This window comes from Danio rerio, chromosome 3 (genome assembly GCF_052040795.2).
Source record: "Danio rerio strain M-AB ecotype USA chromosome 3, GRCz13ab, whole genome shotgun sequence".
Taxonomy (NCBI): domain Eukaryota; kingdom Metazoa; phylum Chordata; class Actinopteri; order Cypriniformes; family Danionidae; genus Danio; species Danio rerio.
Window position 1 is genome coordinate 30,552,501 of NC_141023.1, and position 17,496 is coordinate 30,569,996.

Below are 17,496 nucleotides of genomic sequence, written 5' to 3' on the forward strand. Positions count from 1 at the left end.
TAATTCATGCTAGAATCATGCTAATCACATGCTAATTTATACTAGAATCATGCTAACAACATGCTAAATCATGCTAGAATCATGCTATTCATATGCTAATTCATGCTAGAATCATGCTAGTAACATTCAAATTGATGTTAGAATCATGCTAACAACATGCTAATTCATGCTAGAATCATGCTAGTAACATGCTAATTTATGCTAGAATCATGCTAACAACATGCTAATTCATGCTAGAATCATGCTAGTAACATGCTAATTCATGCTAGAATCATGCTAACAACATGCTAATTCATGCTAGAATCATGCTAGTAACATGCTAATTCATGCTAGAATAATGCTAGTAACATGCTAATTTATGCTAGAATCATGCTAGTAACATGCTAATTCATGCTAAAATCATGCTAGTAACATGCTAATTCATGCTAGAATCATGCTAACAACATGCTAATTCATGCTAGAATCATGCTAGTAACATGCTAATTCATGCTAGAATCATGCTAACAACATGCTAATTCATGCTAGAATCATGCTAGTAACATGCTAATTCATGCTAGAATAATGCTAGTAACATGCTAATTCATGCTAGAATAATGCTAGTAACATGCTAATTCATGCTAGAATCATGCTAACAACATGCTAATTCATGCTAGAATCATGCTAGTAACATGCTAATTCATGCTAGAATCATGCTAACAACATGCTAATTCATGCTAGAATAATGCTAGTAACATGCTAATTCATGCTAGAATCATGCTAACAACATGCTAATTTATGCTAGAATCATGCTAGTAACATGCTAATTCATGCTAAAATCATGCTAGTAACATGCTAATTCATGCTAGAATCATGCTAACAACATGCTAATTCATGCTAGAATCATGCTAGTAACATGCTAATTCATGCTAGAATCATGCTAACAACATGCTAATTAATGCTAGAATCATGCTAGTAACATGCTAATTCATGCTAGAATAATGCTAGTAACATGCTAATTCATGCTAGAATCATGCTAATTCATGCTAAAATCATGCTAGTAACATGCTAATTTACGCTAAAATCATGCTAGTAACATGCTAATTCATGCTAGAATCATGTTAAAAACATGCTAATTCATGCTAGAATCATGCTAATAACATGCTAATCTATCTATCTATCTATCTATCTATCTATCTATCTATCTATCTATCTATCTATCTATCTATCTATCTATCTATCTATCTATCTATCTATCTTTTCATAGTTTTAAAAACTGTTTAAACTAAATGAACTATTACCGTCAGGCTTTCACAAGCCAGCCTCAAAGTTTGTTCTCAAACTTTAAGAATCTAGTTATTATTAATATTATTATTCTTCTTCTGAGACTAAAAATTAAACTCTATCTCGTCCTAGGCCTTTCAAGCTATGACCATCAAACTCGGGTCAGACCTCCGAACTATTCTGACTCGAGTTGCTATATCTTTTCCGACTGATCCGACTTTCGGTTTTCCGAAAAACGTCCCGGGACCGTCGGAAAAATCCCATAGACGTAACATTGGACCAAACTTTGTGACCTCATAACTCCGCATCAGAATGTCACACAGACTTCTAACTGGGCTCATTTAACTCAGACTATCAAACTGCCAATGACTGATCATCTTTAAACTTTCTGGCCACGCCCTAGCAACCACTTTTGGACCCTAGAAACCGTCCCATAGACTTCCATTGCAAAAGACTCTCATTGACTTTACATTGGATCAAACTTTGTGAGCTCATAACTTTGCATCTGACTGTCCTACAGACTAATGGCTGAGCTCATTTAACTCAGTCTAGCCAGCAGCCAATCAATGATGGCCTTTTAACTTTCTAGCCACACCCTAACAACCAGATACTGCACCCTAGCAACTGTCCCATAGACTGCCATTAAAGAGGTTCAGACTGATATTGTCATGCTGCATTATGATAGAGACATGGGGGTTGTTTTTAACTGTTCATACTGGCAAGAAGCTTTGATACATCATCAGTCTAAGCTGTCAATCAACTCCATAGCAACAAAACAGACTAACCTAGCAACGATATAACACTAGCTATATCTCAGCATCAAAACAACGTAGAGAAGCGGGGGTTGGCTTGTTTGACTCATGCTTACACCATCTTTCTATCTATCTATCTATCTATCTATCTATCTATCTATCTATCTATCTATCTATCTATCTATATACCTCTACATATCTATCTATCTATCTATCTATCTATCTATCTATCTATCTATCTATCTATCTATCGATCGATCTCTATCTATCTATCTATCTATCTATCTATCTATCTATCTATCTATCTATCTAACTATCTATCTACCTCTATCTATCTGTCTATCTATCTATCTATCTATCTATCTATCTATCTATCTATCTATCTATCTACCTCTATCTATCTGTCTATCTGTCTATCTATCTATCTATCTATCTATCTATCTATCTATCTATCTATCTATCTATCTATCTATCCATCCATCTATCCATCATGCTAACAATTTGCTAATTCTTGCTAGAAACATGCTAGTTACATGCTAATTCACACTAGAATCATGCTAGTCACATGCTAATTCATGCCAGAATCATGCTAGTCACATGCTAATTTATACTAGAATCATGCTAACAACATGCTAATTCATGCTAGAATCATGCTAGTCACATGCTAATTCATGCTAGAGTCATGCTAGTAACATGCTAATTCATGTTAGAATCATGCTAAACACATGCTAATTCAAGTTAGAATCATGCTAGTAACATGCCAATTCATGCTAAAATCATGCTAACAACGTGCTAATTCATGCTAGAATCATGCTAGTAACATGCTAATTCATGCTAGAATCATGCTAGTAACATGCTAATTTATGCTAGAATCATGCTAGTAACATGCTAATTTATGCTAGAATCATGCTAGTAACATGCTAATTCATGCTAGAATCATGCTAACAACATGCTAATTTATGCTAGAATCATGCTAGTAACATGCTAATTCATGCTAGAATCATGCTAGTAACATGCTAATTCATGCTAGAATCATGCTAGTAACATGCTAATTCATGCTAGAATCGTGCTAGTAACATGCTAATTCATGCTAGAATCGTGCTAACAACATGCTAATTCATGCTAGAATCATGCTAACAACATGCTAATTCATGCTAGAATCGTGCTATTAACATGCTAATTCATGCTAGAATCGTGCTAGTAACATGCTAATTCATGCTAGAATCGTGCTAACAACATGCTAATTCATGCTAGAAACATGCTAGTAACATGCTAATTCATGCTAAAATCATGCTAACAACATGCTAATTTATGCTAGAATCATGCTAGTAATATGCTAATTCATGCTAGAATCTTGCTAGTAACATGCTAATTCATGCTAGATTCATGCTAGTAACATGCTAATTCATGCTAGAATCGTGCTAACAACATGCTAATTCATGCTAGAATCGTGCTAACAACATGCTAATTCATGCTAGAATCATGCTAGTAACATGCTAATTCATGCTAGAATCGTGCTAGTAACATGCTAATTCATGCTAGAATCATGCTAATAACATGCTATTTCACACTAGAATCATGCTAATAACATGCTAATCTATCTATCTATCTATCTATCTATCTATCTATCTATCTATCTATCTATCTATCTATCTATCTATCTATCTATCTATCTATCTATCTATCTATCTATCTATCTATCTTTTCATAGTTTTAAAAACTGTTTAAACTAAATAAACTATTACCGTCAGGCTTTCACAAGCCAGCCTCAAAGTTTGTTCTCAAACTTTAAGAATCTAGTTAATATTATTATTATTCTTCTTCTGAGACTAAAAATTAAACTCTATCTCGTCCTAGGCCTTTCAAGCTATGACCATCAAACTCGGGTCAGACCTCCGAACTATTCTGACTCGAGTTGCTATATCCTTTCCGACTGATCCGACTTTCGGTTTTCCGAAAAACGTCCCGGGACCGTCGGAAAAATCCCATAGACGTAACATTGGATCAAACTTTGTGACCTCATAACTCCGCATCAGAATGTCACACAGACTTCTAACTGGGCTCATTTAACTCAGACTATCAAACTGCCAATGACTGATCACCTTTAAACTTTCTAGCCACGCCTTAGCAACCACTTTTGGACCCTAGAAACCGTCCCATAGACTTCCATTGCAAAATACTCTCATTGACTTTACATGGGATCAAACTTTGTGAACCCATAACTCTGCGTCAGACTGTCCTACAGACTAATGATTGAGCTCATTTAACTCAGTCTAGCCAGCAGCCAATCACTGATGGCCTTTTAACTTTCTAGCCACACCCTAACAACCAGATACTGCACCCTAGCAACTGTCCCATAGACTGCCATTAAAGAGGTTCAGACTGATATTGTCATGCTGCAGTGTGATAGAGACATGGGGGTTGTTTTTAACTGTTCATACTGGCAAGAAGCTTTGATACATCATCAGTCTAAGCTGTCAATCAACTCCATAGCAACAAAACAGACTAACCTAGCAACGATATAATAGCAGCTATATCTCAGCATCAGAACATCGTAGAGAGGCGGGGGTTGGCTTGTTTGACTTATGCTCTTACACCATCTATCTATCTATCTATCTATCTATCTATCTATCTATCTATCTATCTATCTATCTATCTATCTATCTATCTATCTATCTATCTACCTCTACCTACCTATCTATCTATCTATCTATCTATCTATCTATCTATCTATCTATCTATCTATCTATCTATCTATCTATTTATCTATCTCTAACTATCTATCTATCTATCTATCTATCTATCTATCTATCTATCTATCTATCTATCTATCTATCTATCTATCTATCTATCTATCTACTATCTATCTATCTATCTATCTATCTATCTATCTATCTATCTACCTCTACCTACCTATCTATCTATCTATCTATCTATCTATCTATCTATCTATCTATCTATCTATCTATCTATCTCTAACTATCTATCTATCTACTATCTATCTATCTATCTATCTATCTATCTATCTATCTATCTATCTATCTATCTATCTATCTATCTATTTATCTATCTCTAACTATCTATCTATCTATCTATCTATCTATCTATCTATCTATCTATCTATCTATCTATCTATCTATCTATCTATCTATCTATCTATCTATCTATCTCTAACTATCTATCTATCTCTAACTATCTATCTATCTATCTATCTATCTATCTATCTATCTATCTATCTCTAACTATCTATCTATCTATCTATCTATCTATCTATCTATCTATCTATCTATCTATCTATCTATCTATCTATCTATCTATCTATCCATCATGCTAGTTACATGCTAATTCATGCTAGAATCATGCTAGTTACATGCTAATTCATGCTAGAATCATGCTAGTCACATGCTAATTCATGCTAGAATCATGCTAGTCACATGCTAATTCATGCTAGAATCATGCTAGTCACATGCTAATTCATGCTAGAATCATGCCAGTCACATGCTAATTCATACTAGAATCATGCTAATATCTATCTAATATCATATCTATCTATCTATCTATCTATCTATCTATCTATCTATCTATCTATCTATCTATCTAACTATCTATCTATCTCTAACTATCTATCTATCTATCTATCTATCTATCTATCTATCTATCTATCTATCTATCTATCTATCTATCTATCTATTTATCTATCTCTAACTATCTATCTATCTATCTATCTATCTATCTATCTATCTATCTATCTATCTATCTATCTATCTATCTCTAACTATCTATCTATCTCTAACTATCTATCTATCTATCTATCTATCTATCTATCTATCTATCTATCTATCTATCCATCATGCTAGTTACATGCTAATTCATGCTAGAATCATGCTAGTTTAATGCTAATTCATGCTAGAATCATGCTAGTCACATGCTAATTCATGCTAGAATCATGCTAGTCACATGCTAATTCATGCTAGAATCATGCTAGTCACATGCTAATTCATGCTAGAATCATGCCAGTCACATGCTAATTCATACTAGAATCATGCTAACAACATGCTAATTCATGCTAGAATCATGCTAGTCACATGCTAATTCATGCTAGAATCATGCTAACAACATGCTAATTCATGTTAGAATCATGCTAGTAGCATGCTAGTTCATGTTAGAATCATGCTAACAACATGCTAATTCATGCTAGAATCATGCTAGTAACATGCTAATTCATGCTAGAATCATGCTAACAACATGCTAATTCATGCTAGAATCATGCTAGTCACACGCTAATTCATGCTAGAATCATGCTAGTCAAATGCTAATTCATGCTAGAATCGTGCTAACAACATGCTAATTTATGCTAGAATCATGTCAGTAACATGCTAATTCATGCTAGAATCATGCTAGTAACATACTAATTCATGCTAGAATCATGCTAACAACATGATAATTCATGCTAGAATCATGCTAGTAACATGCAAATTCATGCTAGAATCATGCTAACAACCTGCAAATTCATGCTAGAATCGTGCTAATTCATGCTAAAATCATGCTAGTAACATGCTAATTCATGTTAAAATCATGCTAGGTACATGCTAATTCATGCTAGAATCATGCTAGTAACATGCTATATCATGCTAGAAACATGCTAATTCATACTAGAATCATGCTAGTAACATGCTAATTCATGCTAGAATTATGCTAACAACATGCTAAATCATGCTAGAATCATGCTAACAACATGCTAGAATCATGCTAACAACATGCTAATTCATGCTAGAATCATGCTAACAACATGCTAATTCATTCTATCTTTTCATACTTTTTAAAACTGTTTAAATAAACTATTACCGTCAGGCTTTCACAAGCCAGCCTCAAAGTTTGTTCTCAAACTTTAAGAATCTAGTTAGGCTGGCTTGTGTAGCAAGCCAGACTACTGTTATCCTATTAAACTTATTATTAGGCTGGCTTGTGTAGCAAGCCAGACTACTGTTATCCTATTAAACTTATTATTATTAATATTATTATTCTTCTTCTGAGACTAAAAATTAAACTCTATCTCGTCCTAGGCCTTTCAAGCTATGACCATCAAACTCGCGTCAGACCTCCGAACTATTCTGACTCGAGTTGCTATATCTTTTCCGACTGATCCGACTTTCGGTTTTCCGAAAAACGTCCCGGGACCGTCGGAAAAATCCCATAGACGTAACATTGGATCAAACTTTGTGACCTCATAACTCCGCATCAGAATGTCACACAGACTTCTAACTGGGCTCATTTAACTCAGACTATCAAACTGCCAATGACTGATCATCTTTAAACTTTCTGGCCACGCCCTAGCAACCACTTTTGGACCCTAGAAACCGTCCCATAGACTTCCATTGCAAAAGACTCTCATTGACTTTACATTGGATCAAACTTTGTGAGCTCATAACTCTGCATCAAACTGTCCTACAGACTAATGGCTGAGCTCATTTAACTCAGTCTAGCCAGCAGCCAATCACTGATGGCCTTTTAACTTTCTAGCCACGCCCTAACAACCAGATATTGCACCCTAGCAACTGTCCCATAGACTGCCATTAAAGAGGTTCAGACTGATATTGTCATGCTGCAGTGTGATAGAGACATGGGGGTTGTGTTTAACTGTTCATACTGGCAAGAAGCTTTGATACATCATCAGTCTAAGCTGTCAATTAACTCCATAGCAACAAAACAGACTAACCTAGCAACGATATAACACTAGCTATATCTCAGCATCAAAACATCGTAGAGAAGCGGGGGTTGGCTTGTTTGACTCATGCTTACACAATCTATCTATCTATCTATCTATCTATCTATCTATCTATCTATCTATCTATCTATCTATCTATCTATCTATCTATCTACCTCTATCTATCTATCTATCTATCTATCTACCTCTATCTATCTATCTATCTATCTCTATCTATCTATCTATCTATCTATCTATCTATCTATCTATCTATCTATCTATCTATCTATCTATCTATCTATCATCTATCCATCCATCTATCCATCATGCTAACAATTTGCTAATTCATGCTAGAATCATGCTAACAACATGCTAATTCATGCTAGAATCATGCTAGTCACATGCTAATTCATGCCAGAATCATGCTAGTCACATGCTAATTTATACTAGAATCATGCTAACAACATGCTAATTCATGCTAGAATCTTGCTAGTCACATGCTAATTCATGCTAGAATCATGCTAACAACATGCTAATTCATGCTAGAATCATGCTAGTAACATGCTAATTCATGTTAGAATCATGCTAACAACATGCAAATTCATGCTAGAATCATGCTAGTAACATGCCAATTCATGCTAAAATCATGCTAACAACATGCTAATTCATGCTAGAATCATGCTAGTAACATGCTAATTCATGCTAGAATCATGCTAGTAACATGCTAATTTATGCTAGAATCATGCTAGTAACGTGCTAATTCATGCTAGAATCATGCTAACAACATGCTAATTTATGCTAGAATCATGCTAGTAACATGCTAATTCATGCTAGAATCATGCTAGTAACATGCTAATTCATGCTAGAATCATGCTAGTAACATGCTAATTCATGCTAGAATCGTGCTAGTAACATGCTAATTCATGCTAGTATCCTGCTAACAACATGCTAATTCATGCTAGAATCTTGCTAGTCACATGCTAATTCATGCTAGAATCATGCTAACAACATGCTAATTCATGCTAGAATCATGCTAGTAACATGCTAATTCATGTTAGAATCATGCTAACAACATGCTAATTCATGCTAGAATCATGCTAGTAACATGCCAATTCATGCTAAAATCATGCTAACAACATGCTAATTCATGCTAGAATCATGCTAGTAACATGCTAATTCATGCTAGAATCATGCTAGTAACATGCTAATTTATGCTAGAATCATGCTAGTAACGTGCTAATTCATGCTAGAATCATGCTAACAACATGCTAATTTATGCTAGAATCATGCTAGTAACATGCTAATTCATGCTAGAATCATGCTAGTAACATGCTAATTCATGCTAGAATCATGCTAGTAACATGCTAATTCATGCTAGAATCGTGCTAGTAACATGCTAATTCATGCTAGTATCCTGCTAACAACATGCTAATTCATGCTAGAATCATGCTAACAACATGCTAATTCATGCTAGAATTGTGCTATTAACATGCTAATTCATGCTAGAATCATGCTAGTAACATGCTAATTTATGCTAGAATCGTGCTAACAACGTGCTAATTCATGCTAGAAACATGCTAGTAACATGCTAATTCATGCTAGAATCATGCTAACAACATGCTAATTTATGCTAGAATCATGCTAGTAACATGCTAAATCATGCTAGAATCTTGCTAGTAACATGCTAATTCATGCTAGAATCATGCTAGTAACATGCTAATTCATGCTAGAATCGTGCTAACAACATGCTAATTCATGCTAGAATCGTGCTAACAACATGCTAATTCATGCTAGAATTGTGCTAGTAACATGCTAATTCATGCTAGAATCATGCTAGTAACATGCTAATTCATGCTAGAATCGTGCTAGTAACATGCTAATTCATGCTAGAATCGTGCTAACAACATGCTAATTCATGCTAGAAACATGCTAGAAACATGCTAGAAACATGCTAATTCATGCTAGAATCATGCTAACAACATGCTAATTTATGCTAGAATCATGCTAGTAACATGCTAATTCATGCTAGAATCGTGTTAACAACATGCTAATTCATGCTAGAAACATGCTAGTAACATGCTAATTCATGCTAGAATCATGCTAACAACATGCTAATTTATGCTAGAATCGTGCTAGTAACATGCTAATTCATGCTAGAATCGTGCTAACAACATGCTAATTCATAGTAGGATCATGCTAACAACATGCTAATTCATGCTAAAATCATGCTAACAACATGCTATTTCACGTTAAAATCATGCTAATAACATGCTTATCTATCTATCTATCTATCTATCTATCTATCTATCTATCTATCTATCTATCTATCTATCTATCTATCTATCTATCTTTTCATACTTTTTAAAACTGTTTAAATAAACTATTACCGTCAGGCTTTCACAAGCCAGCCTCAAAGTTTGTTCTCAAACTTTAAGAATCTAGTTATATTTATTATTCTTCTTCTGAGACTAAAAATTAAACTCTATCTCGTCCTAGGCCTTTCAAGCTATGACCATCAAACTCGGGTCAGACCTCCGAACTATTCTGACTCGAGTTGCTATATCCTTTCCGACTGATCCGACTTTCGGTTTCCCGAAAAACGTCCCGGGACCGTCGGAAAAATCCCATAGACGTAACATTGGATCAAACTTTGTGACCTAATAACTCCGCATCAGAATGTCACACAGACTTCTAACTGGGCTCATTTAACTCAGACTATCAAACTGCCAATGACTGATCACCTTTAAACTTTCTGGCCACGCCCTAGCAACCACTTCTGGACCCTAGAAACCGTCCCATAGACTTCCATTGCAAAAGACTCTCATTGACTTTACATTGGATCAAACTTTGTGAGCTCATAACTCTGCATCAAACTGTCCTACAGACTAATGGCTGAGCTCATTTAACTCAGTCTAGCCAGCAGCCAATCACTGATGGCCTTTTAACTTTTTAGCCACACCCTAACAACCAGATACTGCACCCTAGCAACTGTCTCATAGACTGCCATTAAAGAGGTTCAGACTGATATTGTCATGCTGCAGTGTGATAGAGACATGGGGGTTGTTTTTAACTGTTCATACTGGCAAGAAGCTTTGATACATCATCAGTCTAAGCTGTCAATCAACTCCATAGCAACAAAACAGAGTAACCTAGCAACGATATGGCACCAGCTATATCTCAGCATCAGAACTTCGTAGAGAGGCGGGGGTTGGCTTGTTTGACTCATGCTCGAACACCATCCATCTATCTATCTATCTATCTATCTATCTATCTATCTATCTATCTATCTATCTATCTATCTATCTATCTATCTATCTATCTCTAACTATCTATCTCTAACTATCTATCTATCTATCTATCTATCTATCTATCTATCTATCTATCTATCTATCTATCTATCTCTAACTATCTATCTATCTATCTATCTATCTATCTATCTATCTATCTATCTATCTATCTATCTATCTATCTATCTATCTATCTATATATCTATCTACCTACCTCTATCTATCTATCTATCTATCTATCTATCTATCTATCTATCTATCTATCTATCTATCCATCATGCTAACAACATGCTAATTCATGCTAGAATCATGCTAGCTACATGCTAATTCATGCTAGAATCATGCTAGTTACATGCTAATTCATGCTAGAATCATGCTAGTTACATGCTAATTCATGCTAGAATCATGCTAGTCACATGCTAATTCATGCTAGAATCATGCTAACAACATGCTAATTCATGCTAGAATCATGCTAACAACATGCTAATTCATGCTAGAATCATGCTAGTAACATGCTAATTCATGTTAGAATCATGCTAACAACATGCTAATTCGTGCTAGAATCATGCTAGTCACATGCTAATTCATGTTAGAATCATGCTAACAACATGCTAATTCATGCTAGAATCATGCTAGTAACATGCTAATTCATGCTAGAATCATGCTAACAACATGCTAATTCATGCTAGAATCATGCTAGTCAAATGCTAATTCATGCTAGAATCGTGCTAACAACATGCTAATTCATGCTAGAATCATGCTAGTAACATGCTAATTCATGCTAGAATCATGCTAGTAACATACTAATTCATGCTAGAATCATGCTAACAACATGATAATTCATGCTAGAATCATGCTAGTAACATGCTAATTCATGCTAGAATCATGCTAACAACATGCTAATTCATGCTAGAATCGTGCTAATTCATGCTAAAATCATGCTAGTAACATGCTAATTCATGTTAAAATCATGCTAGGTACATGCTAATTCATGCTAGAATCATGCTAGTAACATGCTAATTCATGCTAGAATCGTGCTAGTAACATGCTAATTCATACTAGAATCATGCTAGTAACATGCTAATTCATGCTAGAATTTTGCTAACAACATGCTAATTCATGCTAGAATCATGCTAACAACATGCTAATTCATGCTAGAATCGTGCTAACAACATGCTAAATCATGCTAGAATCATGCTAACAACATGCTAAATCATGCTAGAATCATGCTAACAACATGCTAATTAATGCTAGAATCATGCTAACATTATGCTAATTTATGCTAGAATCATGCTAACAACATCTATCTATCTATCTATCTATCTATCTATCTATCTATCTATCTATCTATCTATCTATCTATCTATCTATCTATCTTTTCATACTTTTTAAAAACTGTTTAAATAAACTATTACCGTCAGGCTTTCACAAGCCAGCCTCAAAGTTTGTTCTCAAACTTTAAGAATCTAGTTATTATTAATATTATTATTCTTCTTCTGAGACTAAAAATTAAACTCTATCTCGTCCTAGGCCTTTCAAGCTATGACCATCAAACTCGGGTCAGACCTCCGAACTATTCTGACTCGAGTTGCTATATCTTTTCCGACTGATCCGACTTTCGGTTTTCCGAAAAACGTCCCGGGACCGTCGGAAAAATCCCATAGACTTAACATTGGATCAAACTTTGTGACCTCATAACTCCGCATCAGAATGTCACACAGACTTCTAACTGGGCTCATTTAACTCAGACTATCAAACTGCCAATGACTGACCACCTTTAAACTTTCTGGCCACGCCCTAGCAACCACTTTTGGACCCTAGAAACCGTCCCATAGACTTCCATTGCAAAAGACTCTCATTGACTTTACATGGGATCAAACTTTGTGAGCTCATAACTCTGCATCAGACTGTCCTACAGACTAATGGCTGAGCTCATTTAACTCAGTCTAGCCAGCAGCCAATCACCGATGGCCTTTTCTAGCCACACCCTAACAACTAGATACTGCACCCTAGCAACTGTCCCATAGACTGCAATTAAAGAGGTTCAGACTGATATTGTCATGCTGCACTGTGATAGAGACATGGGGGTTGTTTTTAACTGTTCATACTGGCAAGAAGCTTTGATACATCATCAGTCTAAGCTGTCAATCAACTCCATAGCAACAAAACAGACTAACCTAGCAACGATATGGCACCAGCTATATCTCAGCATCAGAACATCGTAGAGAGGCGGGGGTTGGCTTGTTTGACTCATGCTCTTACACCATCTATCTATCTATCTATCTATCTATCTATCTATCTATCTATCTATCTATCTATCTATCTATCTATCTACCTCTATCTATCTATCTATCTACCTCTATCTATCTATCTATCCATCTATCTATCTATCTATCTATCTATCTATCTATCTATCTATCTATCTATCTATCTATCTATCTCTATCTATCTATCTATCTATCCATCTATCTATCTACCTCTATCTATCTATCTATCGATCTATCTACCTATATCTATCTATCTATCTATCTATCTATCTATCTATCTATCTATCTATCTATCTATCTACCTCTATCTATCTATCTATCTATCTATCTATCTATCTATCTATCTATCTATCTATCTACCTATATCTATCTATCTATCTATCTATCTATCTATCTATCTATCTATCTATCTACCTATATCTATCTATCTATCTATCTATCTATCTATCTATCTATCTATCTATCTATCTATCTATCTATCTACCTACCTATATCTATCTATCTATCTATCTATCTATCTATCTATCTATCTATCTATCTATCTATCTATCTACCTATATCTATCTATCTATCTATCTATCTATCTATCTATCTATCTATCTATCTATCTATCTATCTATCTATCTATCTATCTATATATCTATCTACCTACCTATATCTATCTATCTATCTATCTATCTAACTATCTATCTATCTATCTATCTATCTATCTATCTATCTATCTATCTATCTATCTATCTATCTATCTATCTATCTATCTATCTATCCATCATGCTAAGAACATGCTAATTCATGCTAGAATCATGCTAGTTACATGCTAATTCATGGTAGAATCATGCTAGTAACATGCTAATTCATGCTAGAATCATGCTAACAACATGCTAATTCATGCTAGAATCATGCTAACAACATGCTAATTCATGCTAGAATCATGCTAGTAACATGTTAATTCATGCTAGAATCATGCTAACAACATGCTAATTCATGCTAAAATCATGCTAGTAACATGCTAATTTATGCTAGAATCATGCTAACAACATGCTAATTCATGATAGAATCGTGTTAGTAACATGCTAATTCATGCTAGAATCATGCTAGTAACATGCTAATTCATGCTAGAATCGTGCTAACAACATGCTAATTTATGCTAGAATCATGCTAGTTACATGCTAATTCATGCTAGAATCATGCTAGTAACATGCTAATTCATGCTAGAATCATGCTAGTAACATGCTAAATCATGCTAAAATCATGCTAACAACATGCTAATTCATGCTAGAATCATGCTAATTAATGCTAAAATTATGCTAGTAACATGCTAATTCATGCTAGAATCATGCTAGTAACATGCTAATTCATGCTAGAATCGTGCTAACAACATGCTAATTCATGCTAGAATCGTGCTAGTAACATGCTAATTCATGCTAGAATCATGCTAGTAACATACTAATTCATGCTATAATCGTGCTAACAACATGCTAATTCATGCTAGAATCGTGCTAGTAACATGCTAATTCATGCTAGAATCGTGCTAGTAACATGGTAATTCATGCTAGAATCGTGCTAACAACATGCTAATTCATGCTAGAATCGTGCTAACAACATGCTAATTCATGCTAGAAACGTGCTAGTAACTTGCTAATTCATGCTAGAATCATGCTAGTAACATGCCAATTCATGCTAGAATCATGCTAACAACATGCTAATTCATGCTAAAATCATGCTAACAATATTCTAATTTATGCTAAAATCATGCTAGTAACATGCTAATTCATGCTATAATTGTGCTAGCAACATGCTAATTTATGCTAGAATCATGCTAACAACATGCTAATTCATGCTAAAATCATGCTAACAACTTGGTAATTCACGCTAGAATCATGCTAACAACATGCTAATTCACGTTAGAATCATGCTAATACCATGCTAATCTATCTATCTATCTATCTATCTATCTATCTATCTATCTATCTATCTATCTATATCTATCTATCTATCTATCTATCTATCTATCAATCTTTTCATACTTTTAAAAACTGTTTAAACTAAATTAACTATTACCGTCAGGCTTTCACAAGCCAGCCTCAAAGTTTGTTCTCAAACTTTAAGAATCTAGTTATAACTTATCGACATACTTTAAGGTGCCAAAACAAGAGAACTCTAGTTGTATACACAATTTTCAACATAATATTTATTTTTTATGACACATTTAACATTGCTAAGAGTATATTTATTGTGGAGGCAATTATATAAATAATCTCTCTCTCTCTCTCTCTCTCTCTCTCTCTCTCTCTCTCTCTCTCTCTCTCTCTCTATATATATATATATATATATATATATATATATATATATATATATATATTGTTGGCTTTTAGTCCAAATTGATCGAGTATAACGTCTACTCAACCTAATGCATTTCTGTTATAAAACCTTAAGTTTCATGCCCATTTATGTGCATTGTGTCTACTAACCTTTTACTTCTGTAAATAGTTTTTGTATGAATGGAAGATAACATAAAGGAATATTTTGCTCGGTTATCATCACAACGAAAAGTGCAATTGTTTTTAGTTTCTTTCCCTGTTTTTATCAAGATAGATTGTTGGTGATTGGGTGGATGTGGGCCTGAATGGGTAGCTTTAATTGGACAAAAGAAAATTAAGATCCGTTTAAAATTATTTAAGACCTACAACACAATATTTCTGTAAATTTGAGACTTTTTAAAGCCTAAAACATTTGTTTTTGAAAATTAGGACATTTTAAAACTTTCTAAGACCCCGCAGATACCCTGTACTGAGTACCATCAACCAGCATTTCTGAAAATAGCTTTTGTTCATAAAAGAAAGAATAAGTTTTTAAAAAGTGAAGTGTGAGTAAATGATGACAGATAACTCATTTTTGTGTAAACTATCCCTTTCAGAAGCCTTTGCATGACTTACCAACAACAGATACGCCATCCAGCTTTCTTACCTATGTAGGAAAAGAATAATAAAAACACTATATCAGTTACAAAACATTACACAAACTGCATAATAAATATTACTATAATGAATATTTCCTCACTTGTAGTCTGGTCCCCTTTTCAGTGCAGCAGTTGGCCAAGATGCTCAGTGCCAGGTCCACAAACTTCCTGGAGCTTTCTGGTCGCCTGAGGAGATCGAGCAAAGGAGGGATTCCTCCCCGTGACTGGTAGCGTGCGATCCTGCTGCCTCCTCCCTTGATGTGCTGTGTCCGAATGGCCACCAGTGCCCTCCACTGACCAGCTTTGAGTCTCTTGTCTGCATCCCTGGCTTTATCTCCTCCTGCGGCACCCTTGTTGTCAGCTCCTGTCAGTCCACTGTCTGCTAATAGACTTGATTTGGAAAGCTGAGCCAAACACCAGGTCAGAGAGGATTCTGGGAGAGTGGTGGACGCCTCTGAGGCGCAGTGTGAACTTTTTAAATTTAGTTTAAGTCCTTGTTCTAAAGACATGATGACACAGAAGCACCTCCCCCACCACCTCCTCTGTTCTTATAAGTCAAGTTAATTTGTTTATTTTCACAATTTTTCACAATAAGTATAACAATATCCCAGTGGCTTTAAGTTAAGTGCTATACCATTTAGCATATCAAGAATTAAAAAAAGCAAAAATAAATAAATAAAACAACACAAGAACTAACATAAAACACTCCTATGACTGACACATCAACAGAAAAACAAGCAATTGAAAAACTGCAACTACCATGTTCACCGATTCAACGCAAGCTCAGAGCAGTGGCTTCTGGGAAATGAAGTCTTTCAGCGGTGCGATCAATTTTCATTACGGCCTACAGCGCCAGGTAGGCCACGACAAATTAAAACATTGACAATTCTGCCTGAGAGTAATCTAATTGGGTGTATTTGGATGTTTCGACGAAGAGTGAGAAGGCTTCGTTAACTTTTCATCTTACTCACGTCCAATTTCCTACGCGCTTCTAAGCGCAATCGCCTCAGATTTGCACTGGCGCCATCTTTACTAGAGCGACAAACAGGAGGGTTTTCAGAAAGGGAGGGGCTTGAGCTGAATCGGCCTCTTTAAAGCATATGGTACATGTAGTTTTAGGACAGCTCAAATGATGTCGTTATATAATATTTGACATAGTGGAAGAATAAAACTTTATATATTCATGAAGGAAGGCTTTTAGTTTATGATAAAGAAGAAATTCTACCATCGTTTTGTCTTTCTGCCTTGCGCGTGAAACGCTTGTAAA

The 17,496-nt window shown here is 35.0% G+C and overlaps 1 protein-coding gene and 1 long non-coding RNA gene across 2 annotated transcripts in view; one reads left to right on the top strand and one right to left on the bottom strand.

Annotated features, from left to right (window-relative positions):
• armc5 (armadillo repeat containing 5) overlaps positions 1 to 17,277 on the bottom strand; it is a 49,676-nt gene extending 32,399 nt beyond the window's left edge. Inside the window, exons 1-2 of the mRNA XM_087244608.1 lie at positions 16,331 to 17,277; positions 16,207 to 16,237 (exon numbers count right to left, since the gene is read on the bottom strand). Of these exons, the coding sequence (XP_087100734.1) occupies positions 16,207 to 16,237; positions 16,331 to 16,738 (439 nt within the window). The 5' untranslated portion in view covers positions 16,739 to 17,277. The remainder of the gene's footprint in view (positions 1 to 16,206; positions 16,238 to 16,330) is intronic.
• The window catches only part of LOC147845656 (uncharacterized), a 191,443-nt gene that overhangs the window by 121,140 nt on the left and 52,807 nt on the right, over positions 1 to 17,496 (top strand). The gene's annotated exons all lie outside the window — the stretch shown is intronic.